This window comes from Zingiber officinale, chromosome 2B (assembly GCF_018446385.1).
Source record: "Zingiber officinale cultivar Zhangliang chromosome 2B, Zo_v1.1, whole genome shotgun sequence".
Lineage (NCBI taxonomy): Eukaryota > Viridiplantae > Streptophyta > Magnoliopsida > Zingiberales > Zingiberaceae > Zingiber > Zingiber officinale.
Window position 1 is genome coordinate 152590991 of NC_055989.1, and position 13747 is coordinate 152604737.

At 40.3% G+C, this 13747-nt stretch overlaps 1 protein-coding gene across 1 annotated transcript; it reads right to left on the reverse strand.

The window, feature by feature from the left end:
* Positions 1-401: 401 nt before the first annotated feature.
* LOC122048880 lies at positions 402-2442 on the reverse strand. The gene is made up of 5 exons (XM_042610396.1): positions 2438-2442; positions 2290-2352; positions 2084-2192; positions 1702-1761; positions 402-558 (listed from the first exon to the last, which is right to left on the reverse strand). Exons 1-5 carry the CDS (start codon positions 2440-2442, stop codon positions 451-453), a joined length of 345 nt encoding a protein of 114 aa, XP_042466330.1. The 3' UTR covers positions 402-450.
* Positions 2443-13747: the final 11305 nt, after the last annotated feature.

Here is a 13747-nt window from a genome sequence, read left to right on the forward strand (position 1 = left end):
GAAACTAAGATGTATTCACATATCTGGTTTGTGAAGTTTGAAAAACTATTTTCATAAATAGGTGAAAATACTAAACATGCTGCTGATGGACCCGACAACTATACTTGCTGTGCGCGCATCCCTAACTAGGCCCGAGGTAGCAAGTCCCGAATTGTCACGCCCCGAGAGTAAGGTTGTCCGACGAAAATCGGACAGCACCTCCCCTGTAGCAGTGACAAATGGAACCGGTATACATCACCAACAGATAATACATATGCAAATTAAATCACAACCACGCAGATAATATGCAGCCCACACGGCTGGACAATCAAACACAGCGGAAAGCAAAAATAACAAGTATAAAGTAACGAAAACTCACCGCGGGCCGGCCCGGCTTGACTCCTCGACAAAACAACCAAATACAAAATAACAAGTCCACAGCCCAATTATTACAATGCTAAATTCAAAGGTTTAACTCAAAACAAAATGAAAACCAAAATCATAAAACCGTCCTCGGAAGTAACGTGGGACCGGCAATCGGGATCCTCCTCCAAGTGTACTTGGATCGCTATCAGCTACCTGGTGAAATTACCAATATACGGGGTGGTGAGTATAAAGACTCAGCGGGTAATAGAGTAGACAGTGCATGAGTATCATAAACAGCTAAGGGTACAACAAGATACAGTCTCGGGAAAGATAAATAGCAGATACTACTGGGTAAACAAAGTATATAACCATACCTGAAACCATATCCTAGGCTAACAGGGTAAGGTCTGAGCTAACATAAACTGCTACAGTACTGCTCATAACTACATGGTATCGTGTGAGGTATATACATGTCAACAGTAAGTAAGTCAGTGTCTAAACACATATCACAGGTATAAATCCCAACCTATGTAAGCATAACAGTATAAATAAACAACAGCAGCATAATCTAGCAACAACAGCATAGATAAGCAACAACAGCATAAGTAAACAACCAGCAGATATAATAACAACAACGTATGTATGGATGGTCACCCCGCCCACCTCTCTGCACCACGACCCCTGTATGGTTGAGAGGCCGGATCGATGACAAACTGTACCACCCAAAGGCCGCCACTACTCACGAGTGACCGGATGGACAGGTGCATAGTAGCTGAATAGCTACGTCTGCGATGGGGTCCCTGCTGCCGCAACTCCAGCCGCCACTACCCATGAGTGACCGAGTGTGGCACGACAGGACAAGTGGCACGCTCCAGCTACCACCACCCATGAGTGGCCGAGCGTGCGGCCCAGGCCAACGACCGCCTCAACCACAAGGGAGACAGGATCGTCGGCAATGCATGCAATGACATGATGCGAACAATGCAACAGTCATCATATATATATAAACATAAACAGGTATGCTACATGAAGCCAGCATGCTCAGTAAGGTGTGTAAATAAACAGAAATCATAACATGTAAACATGGTATCAGGTGTCTATATATATCCAATACCTAATATCTAATGTCTGGCATCTGGTATCTGGTATCTGATACCTAGTGATATAGTATCTGCTAAATATCATCAATAACAACAAGAGACTGTATAGATACAAAAACGAGTAGCTCAAAGATTGAGTGGATAAAGTATCAAGCACAAGAAATAAGATGAGTGGAGTCAAGATAAATACTACATATATGAAACTAACTCATGCACTAAGATCGATATCTAAAGAAGCAAGTCAAGAAGTACCCGCCTCTAGGTGTAGGTTGAATCCGACATCTATCTCGTCGCGACGCTCGTCCCGATCAAAGTCCTGCGTCAACATATCAATTTTAGTTGATCCAACACATGAGACAGATAACTAATCCAGATTTATTCATTACTTAAACACATTGCCATTGATCTACTCCCAACCAATCCATAGCCCTAATTTATGCCTTCACATCACAAGATTTCCAGTAGGATCTTAACACTGCTAGAATTTCCAAATCACCACCTTGTTTTCTTGACACAGGTGAACAATCTACTGAATAACACATCCCTTAAACAAAACCCTACAGATAAATCTTCTAAGTATCAATCAAACAAACCTCTCACTTATTTCCACATTTCAAATTTATAACAAATACACATACCTTACCACAACTCCTCACTGTCGACTCACTGTCGAGAGATGTGATAGCCGGCGCTGGCACGCTGGTGCTGCCTACTGCCACAAATTCACCATTCAGAGCCTCCACGAGACTACAAACAGAGGCAATCTCACTGATCAGTACCCCATTCAAACAAAATTCACTACCTAGGTCTACAGATCGAATTCCTGGAGTTGTGGAGACCTTACCTACTGTTTCCCGGAGGCAAACCAGCTGCTGGAAGTTGTGGCCGAGCCCCTCTCAGTGAGCCACTGCCAAAACAACATCTAACTCAATACAATCCTCTCAACCTGGCATCAATTCACAGATCTTCATAGCTAAGAAACCCTAATCTACACCATCCTCACCTCAATTTACCTCCACGACAGGAAACACCTCAACCGGCACAGAGATCCCGATGGAGAAACTCAGCTTTAGAGCTCTGGAAATCGAACCCACCGTTTGGAGTACTTTTCACCAAGATCGGGCCCTAGAGATCGGCGATTCTTCCTCAGCAACTCCGGAGCTCAAACCTGTTCCTTCCAGCCGGAGATTCTTCGCGCGCTACGGCTCTCTGAAGAAGGCTCCACCGTCGCGACCTCTGTTAGGGGTTGAGAAGCTCGGAGGCTCGATCCGCGACAAGGCGCCGGCGATCTGGTGCGAGCGTGCGTCGAGGTCGAGTCCGTCGACGAGATCGGGAGGAAAGGAGAGGGGAGTCGGCGTTTTAGTGCTTGGCACTGTAGCTTCTTAAACGGTAGGGTTTAATTAACCTAGGTTGTTATTATTTCTTAATCGGTAGTTTTTCTTAACCACTTTATGTTTAACAATTTATCCCCTTAAACTCCTCTATACAACCTCCAAATAATTCCAGAAAAATACCTAAAAATTCTCATAAATTCCTATAGGTTATTTACTTTTGCCGTATCTCACACGAATCTAGTAGGGTTACTAGGTTATCTAAATCTAAGGACGACTACGGGAGCCCAACCCAAGGACAACTGAAGTCCAGTACAGTGTCACTGATAAAGTAAAATACTGATTCATATTTAAGATATTTTAACTTGCTCTTACTAGGTTATCTGAACCTAGTACTAGGTTATCTGAACCTAGAGGCAACTGTGGGAGCTCATCCATTGAACCGTAGTCCCATATAACTGAAGCAAGACCATGTATGTTATTAAAATACATCTATGGCATTTAACTGTAGTATTAAAAATGCCTACTGTGGTATATGAATATACTAGTCATTTTTTCGAGCACCTAGTGTGCTCTAATTCTGCATATGACTACACTGAAATCATAAAAGCGAACTAGTACCATAAAAGCATGCGAATAGCTACTTATACTGCAGGTGAGGGGTTACTTACATCCTGTGCTAGGTTTCTTACAATTCCGATTGCTAGGTTTCCGGAGAAGAAGATCGTTTCGGCGATCCTCTTACGTCTACGCTTTCTTCTCGCGGAGGGGAGCGTCCTCGTATCGGAGTTGTCGCTGGAAGGTGCTCCTATGGCCCTAGGTTTCTTGGGTTTGTTGTGTCGAGAGGGTGCGGGAGAGAAGGAGGCGCCGGATGAGGGTTTGAGGGAGAGGTGTCGTTCCAAAATAATAACTCTTCACTTAATTTCCCTATTTATATTAAGTGATTAATACACCCCAACTAAACCTTAAATATAATTACTATCCTTTCCTTTCAGCACACCCCTGCTGGGGCCCCTTGGTTACTAAAGTCATCTATAAGTCGTAGGGTCTAATAGGTCTCGGGTTCAATTCCCGCTTAAGCTGTTTTATATTTTTATTTAATTTTGCTACTTCGGCTATTCTAAAAATTCCACAAAAAATATTCTAAAATTTCAGAAAATAATAGAATATTTCTAAAATTAATTTGAGAATTTTCGGACGTTACACTGGTAATATTCACAATCATAGTAATATAATGGAAGAAATCACTCACAATTCAATTGCTTTTAGCAACTGCATCAACAACTAATTGATGTTGGTGAACAAAACAATGAATATACCTTGCAGATGAATTTTCCTTCAATATGAGAGCCTTCAATCAATTATACTCACCTCGCATATTTGAAACTTCATTGTATCCTTGACCTCTCAATCTTAATAATGATAACTTATGTTTTGGAAATTGTCACGTCCCGGGGGAGTCACTGTCCGAATAAATTTCGGCAACATCTTCCTCGTACGGCGGACAATCTGAAACTTTCTACATCACCATATACCTCAGCCACATGCGGCAGGAATAATAACAATAATAAACAAACCACAACACATAGACATCCACGCAGTTTAATAAGCAATGATAATAAGACTCAAAATCCACCCTACTCAACTACACCCATAAAGCTCAAAACCAATTCCTACTCCACTACACTCATAAAGCTCAAATCCGACGATAAGATCAACTTACCTCTTCTGCCGTCTAGGCAGGTATATAGTAAAACATATCGAATAAAAATCCATCGACAAGTACAATCCATACAAGCTCCAAGTATCAAAACAAAACAAGTCTAAACATGGTCCAATAAAGAAGAAAAACCAAAAGATCAATAATGCCCTCGTGGTCTGCAGGGGACTAGCGACTGGAACTCTCTCCTGACAGCATCAACCTGAAATAACAACGGAGGAGGGTGCGAGTCCAACACTCAGCGGGTAACAACTAATATGCATAATAAAGAATATAACAACTAGCACTAATCATGCGTACAGTCTTCTGATACAAGAAAGATAAATACAACTGAGGAATACAGGAGAAAACTGTACTAACCAGGACCAAGGTATAAGTACAACAGGTCGTCAGACCGAGAGTGTCATAAACCTGTATGCATGTCAATCATATGCATCCATATAAATGCAGCAAGTAAATGCAGCAAACACAAGCAATAAATGCATCATGCATATGATGCCAATGACATGGTCACCCCTAACGCCAGTCAGCTATCTCACACACAATGGTGAGTCCGAGTGGGTAGGGCTGTGACAAACGTGCACTCTGACGTCACTGCTCCTGATGAGTGACCAAGTGGGCGGGATGCTGTCGGAGTACACACATACTCCTACCCCAAATCATAAATGGGGGAGCGCAATGCTCTCCTCTCCCAGTACACGATGACGGGGAGGAAATCTCTGCCGGCTACCACGTTGCGTCACACTACCCATGAGCGGACCAACGGAGCCAAACAGAGTCCAACCGCCTGCCGGCTACCACGCTGCTACACTAAACCAACGGAGCCAAACAGAGCAGAACTGTCTGCCGGCTACCACGCTGAGTCACCAGACCAACGGAGTCAAACAGCAGAACTGTCACACACCTGTCTGATATACCACTAACCCATGAATGGTGGTGTGTACGGATACATGTAACTGACGATGTGCTCGACAATAATGAAGCAACTATCGCACAACATGCAATCATGCGAGATGATGCATGACACTAAACATGGCAATATCATGAATAGCATAGCAAGATCCATATATAACTATAAAATGTGTACCACGGGACAATGCATAACAAGATCCATATATAACTATAAAATGTGTACCACAGGACAATGCATAGCAAGATCCATATATAACTATAAAATGTGTACCACAGGACAATGTATCAAATGAAAGGTACACAGATCAGATATGGTATCAAATAAACCCTAGGTCCTGAACATAATGTATAATATGGTTGTGTCACTACCTCTAAAAGCATGTATGATCAGGTAAGTACTAACATGCAGTGCATAATAAGTAAACAAGCAAGCATGTAACAAATCATGTAGTGACCAACCGAAACAAATGGAAAACACAATCATTGTTATATGTTAAAAAAAAACATTATTATGCATATCAAAAGGCATAAGTCAAAGTACCCGCCTCCAATAGGAAAAGTCCAATCGGTCCAAATCCGACGTCGAGATACTCGTCTCGCGTCAAAACCCTGAGTCTCCAATAAATAAATATTTTATTTAGCTACACTCCTATAAATAGCTAAATAAAAATCTCTTACACTAAATTAGGGCAAACCCCTAATCAACAATCACATAAACCTAACCCAGAATCCAACTCATACTAGGAACAAACTACACTGTTCGGATCAAGAACAGAATATCCAAAACCAACAATAACCTGATTCAAGAACAAAATCTACTCATCTTACCTCAACCTCTCAGTCGTTCTTGCTACTGAAATCAAAGAGAATAGCTAGACAGAGTTGCTGTCCAGCACCAAGAACAATCCCCACAGCCAGTTCTACTTCATATCTAAATCAAATCTATCATCACAATAGTCCAAACAACACAGAATCTACAACAAGGATACAATTCTCTACTCCTTACCTCACTACCTAGCCACTGTTGGTGCTGGAACAGGATGCTGCAGGATGGGGTTGCTGTCGGAATCAAAAACACCCCACAATACACAAAACCTCACCAATCCGTGACCTAGATTAGCAGCAAGGAGAGGATCAAGATCAAGAGTGGAGATTACTATCAAACAATAACCTAATTCCAACCAAACTTACCTCTAAGATCAAATAGGGCACGCGACTGGAGGCTAGGGCAGAGGCAAGGGATCGGCGGTGTGACAAGGCGCGTTGGATCAACTCTGGCAGTCGGCGACAGTGCTAGGTCATGGGAGAACACCGGCGGTGGCACTCGGGTGCCGGCGAGAAGGAGGACTAGGGCACAGTCAAGTGGAGAAGGCCGGCGCTGGGGTCGAGAGACGGCGGCGTCGGCAGGCACAGTGGTGGCAGCCGACGCTAGGGCAGAAGGGAGGCCGACGACACTATGCAAAGGTGCTTGGTATCGCTGGCGGCAGTGGGGAGGGGGCTCAGACCTCACAGCGGCTAGGGCTTCGACTTTTGAGTTTTTCAGGCGAGGATCGGGGAAGACGAAGACTCGGCGCCGTGTGGAGGAGAAGATCGAAATGGGCTCAGCGATGGCTTATTGCAAGGCGTGCAATGATTTTGTGGCGCCGGTTGGGAGCAGTTAGGGCAAGGGGATAGGCGGCAGGCGTGTGGAGAAGAAGAAGGAACGACAGGAGGAAAAGAAAATAAATAAGAAAAAGGGAATAGAAAATAAATAAATAAATCTTTTCCTCGCTTAAATGGGTAGCCTAAACAAGCTTTCCCGGGCTCCATTTTATCCCCGTAAACTCATCCATATGAGCTCCGAAAAATCTCCGGAAAATTTCCAAAAATTCTGAAAAATTTCCTTATTATTATTCGTCATTTTTCGGTATTTTACATTCTCTCCCACTAATAAAAATTTGGTCCCCAAATTTCGTTATCTACCATCAGCAAATACTAACAACAGGTAAAGAGTATAAATGCTGAACGGTAAATTAAATCACATACCTCAAGCGAAAAGATGGGGGTATCGTGCTCGGATAAAAAAAAAATAGATTACAACATTGTCAACAAGGACAATGGAAACCGATCCAAACAACCTAGGAATACCGAAATCATCGAGTCCATGAAAACATTTAGGGATTTGTAAGCCTAAATGGTAAAACCTAGAACTCATAATGCCCGTACAACAGACGTACTCAACTATAAGATCCCCGACAACAAGTCTGAAATCTAATCACCAATAATATAAATCACCAAAGAATAAATCCTCCAGTGTGAGAGCAACGCTCCATCACAGGAAATACCACATATGTGGGAGCAACGCTCTACCACAAGAAATCCATAAATGCCGCTAGAGCATTGGTAAGCCCAAATGACATTACCAAAAACTCATAATGGCCGGAATGTGGCAACCCTCGTCTAGCAATCAACAATGGCATGATATGCGGACAAACAATCTATGCCAAGAATAATATCAAAGTCGACCATTTCCAATACTAACAGATCTACCGTAAGTATCATGTTGCCAAAATCTAACGGCCAACCTTTGACCTCTTGAGTGACGTCCAAAGTATCGCCGGACGGTAAAGAGACGGTTAGTCACTGTGGTCTGGAAGTGGTTAATCTACCAATCTCCCGCATAAAAGTACGGGATATAAAAGAATGCGAGCTACCAGTATCTATGAGCATGTGACTATGACTCTTTAATTTTTAACCAACTTTAGATAAAGATCAATCTTAGGCCTAGAGATGTAGATCTTTAGGAAGTGAGTTCAGTCAACGTGAGGATGATAAAAAGGCAATAGTATATTAAGTGTCTGTTAATCAAGAATTGGCAGCAACTAAGCCCATATCGTATCACATATTTGTTCACCCTAAATGATCTACTTGCGATAAGGAGATGATGTGAAGAGCAGTAAATCAGCTGTTTGGTTATCTTCACTTGAAATATCTGGCATAATCATAGTTAACTACTATTCGAAACTCATACTCAGTAGAGGTCATATGGAGAATGTATTCCTTATAATTATAGGAAGTATCCTGTTTAGACAGGAATTGTCCTTTCGAGAGGGAAAAAGATTCTTGATGCAGCATGCTCCTGCTCAAGGTTAGAATAAGTGTAGTGTAGATGCTTGTAAACACTCTAGGGAAGGTAGACAATTGATGCATCAGAAGTGTGAAGTTATCTCTACATACTAGGCACATACTATTCTAGTCTATAGCATCTAGAATCAAAACACTTCTAGAATCAATCTATTCTCAAGTAGCATATCCTTAATAAATAGATCTACTAACTCACCATCAATTCAATAAATCTAAACATGGATCTAGAATCACATAAATGTGTATATCGCTCCATATCTGTTAAGTTATATTACAGATATTACTACAAGTATAAAAATTACAAATAACATTATACCTAATTGTTGTCTGGAGATGTTCCGACGCTGTCCAGTTCCCAAATTGACCTCAAAATTTCGAACGAGAAAATCGTCGGAAATCCATATAAATCCGAAACGAAAATCCAAAACATAACCATAATGGAAAAATCCATGCAATCCAAAATAACTACCCAAGTTTACTAGTAAACTCGGGCTAACTCCAAAAATCCAGAACACCATAAGCAGGTATCATAACCCACTCTGATACCAATAAATTGGTATCAGATAAATCTCGAAAATCTATAATACGAAAATCAAAACAAGTATCGCCAAACCTTGGCGCTCCGATACCAATAAATTAGTATCAGGCTATCCCAAATATCCAAAATACGAAAACAAAGATCGTAAAACTTAAGCTCTGATACCAAATAAATTGTCACGCCCCGGGGGAGTCACTGTCCGAAAAATTTTAGCAACATATCCCCCGTACGGCGAATAATCTGAAACTTTCTACATCACCATATATCTCAGCCACATGCGGCTGGAATAATAACAATAATAAACAAACCACAACACATAGGCATCCATGCAGTTTAATAAGCAATGATGATAAGACTCAAAATCCACCCTACTCAACTACACCCATAAAGCTCAAAACCAATTCCTACTCCACTACACTCATAAAGCTCAAATCCGACGATAAGATCAACTTACCTCTTCTGCCGTCTAGGCAGGTATATAGTAAAACATATCGAATAAAAATCCATCGACAAGTACAATCTATACAAGCTCCAAGTATCAAAACAAAACAAGTCTAAACATGGTCCAATAAAGAAGACAAACCAAAAGATCAATAATGCCCTCGTGGTCTGCAGGGGACTAGCGACTGGAACTCTCTCCTGACAGCATCAACCTGAAATAACAACGGAGGAGGGTGCGAGTCCAACACTCAACGGGTAACAACTGATATGCATAATAAAGAATATAACAACTAGCACTAATCATGCGTACAGTCTCCTGATACAAGAAAGATAAATACAACTGAGAAATACAGGAGAAAACTGTGCTAACCAGGACCAAGGTATAAGTACAACAGGTCGTCAGACCGAGAGTGTCATAAACCTGTATGCATGTCAATCATATGCATCCATATAAATGCAGCAAGTAAATGCAACAAACACAAGCAATAAATGCATCATGCATATGATGCCAATGACATGGTCACCCCTGACGCTAGTCAGCCATCTCACACACAATGGTGAGTCCGAGTGGGTAGGGCTGTGACAACCGTGCACTCTGACGTCACTGCTCCTGATGAGTGACCGAGTGGACGGGATGCTATCGGAGTACACATATACTCCTACCCCAAATCATAAATGGGGGAGCGCAATGCTCTCCTCTCCCGGTACACGATAACGGGGAGCAAATCTCTGCCGGCTACCACGCTGCGTCACACTACCCATGAGCGGACCAACGGAGCCAAACAGAGTCCAACCGCCTGCCGGCTACCACGCTGCTACACTAAACCAGCGGAGCCAAACAGAGCAGAACTATCTGTCGGCTACCACGCTGAGTCACCAGACCAACGGAGCCAAACAGCAGAACTGTCACACACCTGTCTGATATACCACTAACCCATGAGTGGTGGTGTGTACGGATACATGTAACTGGTGATGTGCTCGACAATAATGAAGCAACTATCGCACAACATGCAATCATGCGAGATGATACATGACACTAAACATGACAATATCATGAATAGCATAGCAAGATCCATATATAACTATAAAATGTGTACCACAGGACAATGTATCAAATGAAAGGTACACAGATCAGATATGGTATCAAATAAACCCTAGGTCCTGAACATAATGTATAATATGGTTGTGTCACTACCTCTAAAAGCATGTATGATCAGGTAAGTACTAACATGCAGTGCATAATAAGTAAACAAGCAAGCATGTAACAAATCATGTAGTGACCAACCGAAACAAATGGAAAACACAATCATTGCTATATGTTAAAAAAAATATTATTATGCATATCAAAAGACATAAGTCAAAGTACCCGCCTCCAATAGGAAAAGTCCAATCGGTCCAAATCCGACGTCGAGATACTCGTCTCGCGTCAAAACCCTGAGTCTCCAATAAATAAATATTTTATTTAGCTACACTCCTATAAATAGCTAAATAAAAATCTCTTACACTAAATTAGGGCAAACCCCTAATCAACAATCACATAAATCTAACCCAGAATCCAACTCATACTAGGAACAAACTACACTGTTCGGATCAAGAACAGAATATCCAAAACCAACAATAACCTGATTCAAGAACAAAATCTACTCATCTTACCTCAACCTCTCAGTCGTTCTTGCTACTGAAATCAAAGAGAACAGCTAGACGGAGTTGCTGTCCAGCACCAAGAACAATCCCCACAGCCAGTTCTACTTCATATCTAAATCAAATCTTGTTAGAATGTATACTAAAAGCCTAGCTTTTGGTATAAAACATTTATCTAGAAATAAGAATCACATTGGTCAAATGTCTATATTTGTGATAAATGTAGTTGTTCAATTAATTTATATTGTAGATAACATGGTGTGTGGTGTCACACACAGAAGATCATGTTATCAGTACCTTATAAATTATAAACAGTAGCTCACGACCATGATGGAAAGGAACAAACCATTGGAAGGTCGTAGTGTAATTAGGTGTTAGTTTATCTTAACTATATAATTACACTAGTACACTAAGAGTGTATTGAGTAGGACCATTAGAGGTCGTTTCTTTTATACTGATTTTATAAAGAAACAAAGACCTCAGTTATTATGGAAGTGTGTGCTCTTAATTTTAATATAATAACAAGCACATATATTTGATATTTATTTTTTTAATTTATCAATGGGTGAGATTTAGTTCGATGAATCAATAAGCCCGATAAGTTGGGAAATGATATCACTTATAGTGTGTGTTGTTGATTATAGAAGGAAACTGTGTCCTAGTAATCTAGGTTGAGAATGTCCCCAAGAGGAGCTCATAAGGATTGTCATGTTAAACCCTGCAGGTGGACTTAGTCCGACATGATGATGAAGTTGAGTGGTACTACTCTTGGAGCTAGATATTAATTAAGTGAGTTGCCAGTAACTTACTTAATTAGTGGGCATTTATTATCTTAAACACAGGGAGACTAACACACTCATGATAAGAAGGAGCCCAAAATGTAATTTGAGATTGGTGCGGTAGTACAATAATAGTTCTCTAGTGGAATGAATTATTATTGATAAAATTAAGTTGTGTGTTCGGGGCGAGCACGGGATGCTTAATTTTATCGGGAGACCAAAACAAATTCCTCCTCTCGGTCCCTATCGTAGCCTCTAGTATATAGAGATTTATACCCACCGCATACCCACCTTCTTACCTATCCAATGGGGCCAGCCAAGCTAGCTTGGAACCCAAGCTAGGGCCGGCCAAGACCAAGTGGATTATAGGTGGCCGGCCAAAGCTTGGGTCCCAAGCTTAGGTGGTCGGCCACTAGAATATTAAAAAGGATTTTTATTAAAATTATTTCTTATGTGGATATCATGATTTTAAAAGAGAGTTTAAAAATTAAAAATTTCCTTTTATAGCTTTCTACAAAAGATTAAGAGAAGAGATTAATCTATTTCCTTATTTGTAGTTTAAAAGGATGGTTTTAATTTTTTGGTAAAAACTTTCCTTATTTGTAAATCATCTACATGTTTAAAAGAGAGTTTAAAATTTGAAATCTTTCCTTATTTGTTGATTAAAGGAGGATTTTAAATTTTAAGAAAACTTTCCTTTTTAATCATATTCATGATTTAAAAGAGAGTTTAAAATTAAATATTCTCTTTTATAAGTTTCTACAAAAGATTAAGAAAAGATTTGATATCTTTCCTTATTTGTAGATTAAAAGAGATTTTAATTTATAGAGATAACTTTCTTTTTATCCACATGTTTAAAAGAAAGATTTTAATTTATTAAATTTCCTTTTTATAAACCAATCATGAAGGGATAAAATTATTGGAGAAATTTTTATAAATTTCCGGAAGCAAATAAGGAAGTTTTAATTGGTGTTTAAAATTTTATTTGCTTGGAGATATTATTTGTTATGGCCGGCCATTGAAATTTGAAAAGAGAAAATTGTTTTAATTAAATAAATTTTCCTTTTCAATGGCAAAAGAATTAAGGAAGTTTTTAATTAAATTTTTCTTATTTGCCAAAACCAAGGATTATAAAAGAGGGGGTAGAGGAGGCTTCAAGGCTAAGGACTCTATTCTATTTTTCTCCCTCTTTTCCTTGGTGTGGTGGCCACCCTTCCCTTTCTCTTCTCTCCTCTTGTTGTGGCCGAAATCTATCATCTCTTGGAGCTTGGAGGATGTGGCCGAATCAAGGAAGGAGAAGAAGGAGAAAAATCATACATCCCTTGGAGCTTGGTTGGTGGAAAATTCTTCATCCTTTGGAAGTTCTTGTGCTTGGCCGAAACTTGAAGGAAGAAGAAAGAAGGTGCCTAGGTGGTTCTCATCTCGGAAGATCGTTACCCACACAACGTCCGAGATTAGAAGAGGAATACGGTAGAAGATCAAGAGGTCTTTCTAAAAGGTATAACTAGTAATTTTTCTTTCCGCATCATACTAGTTATTTTTGGAAATAATACTAAATACAAGAGGCATACGATTCTAGTGTTTCGAATTTGTTTTCGATATAATGTTCTTTTGTTTTTCTTTTCCTTGTGATTTGATTGTTCTTTTCGGTTGACCTAAAGTTATTTTAGGAAATTAAATATTAACTTTCCTTAAAAGGTTTTGTCTAGTCGGTGGTGGTTGCTCCCATATCCAAGAAGGTCATGTGCCTCGCCACGTCAGTACTGGGAACCAATTTTGGAAATTAATATTTAATGGAATTAATAACTTAGGTGATT

Coding starts and splice junctions, on each gene's coding strand:
- LOC122048880 (XM_042610396.1), bottom strand. Junction 1,762..2,083: donor CAGTGAGGAGTTGTGGTAAG/GTATGTGTATTT, acceptor ATGTTGACGCAG/GACTTTGATCGGGACGAGCG. Junction 559..1,701: donor GATTCAACCTACACCTAGAG/GCGGGTACTTCT, acceptor TAATTTCACCAG/GTAGCTGATAGCGATCCAAG.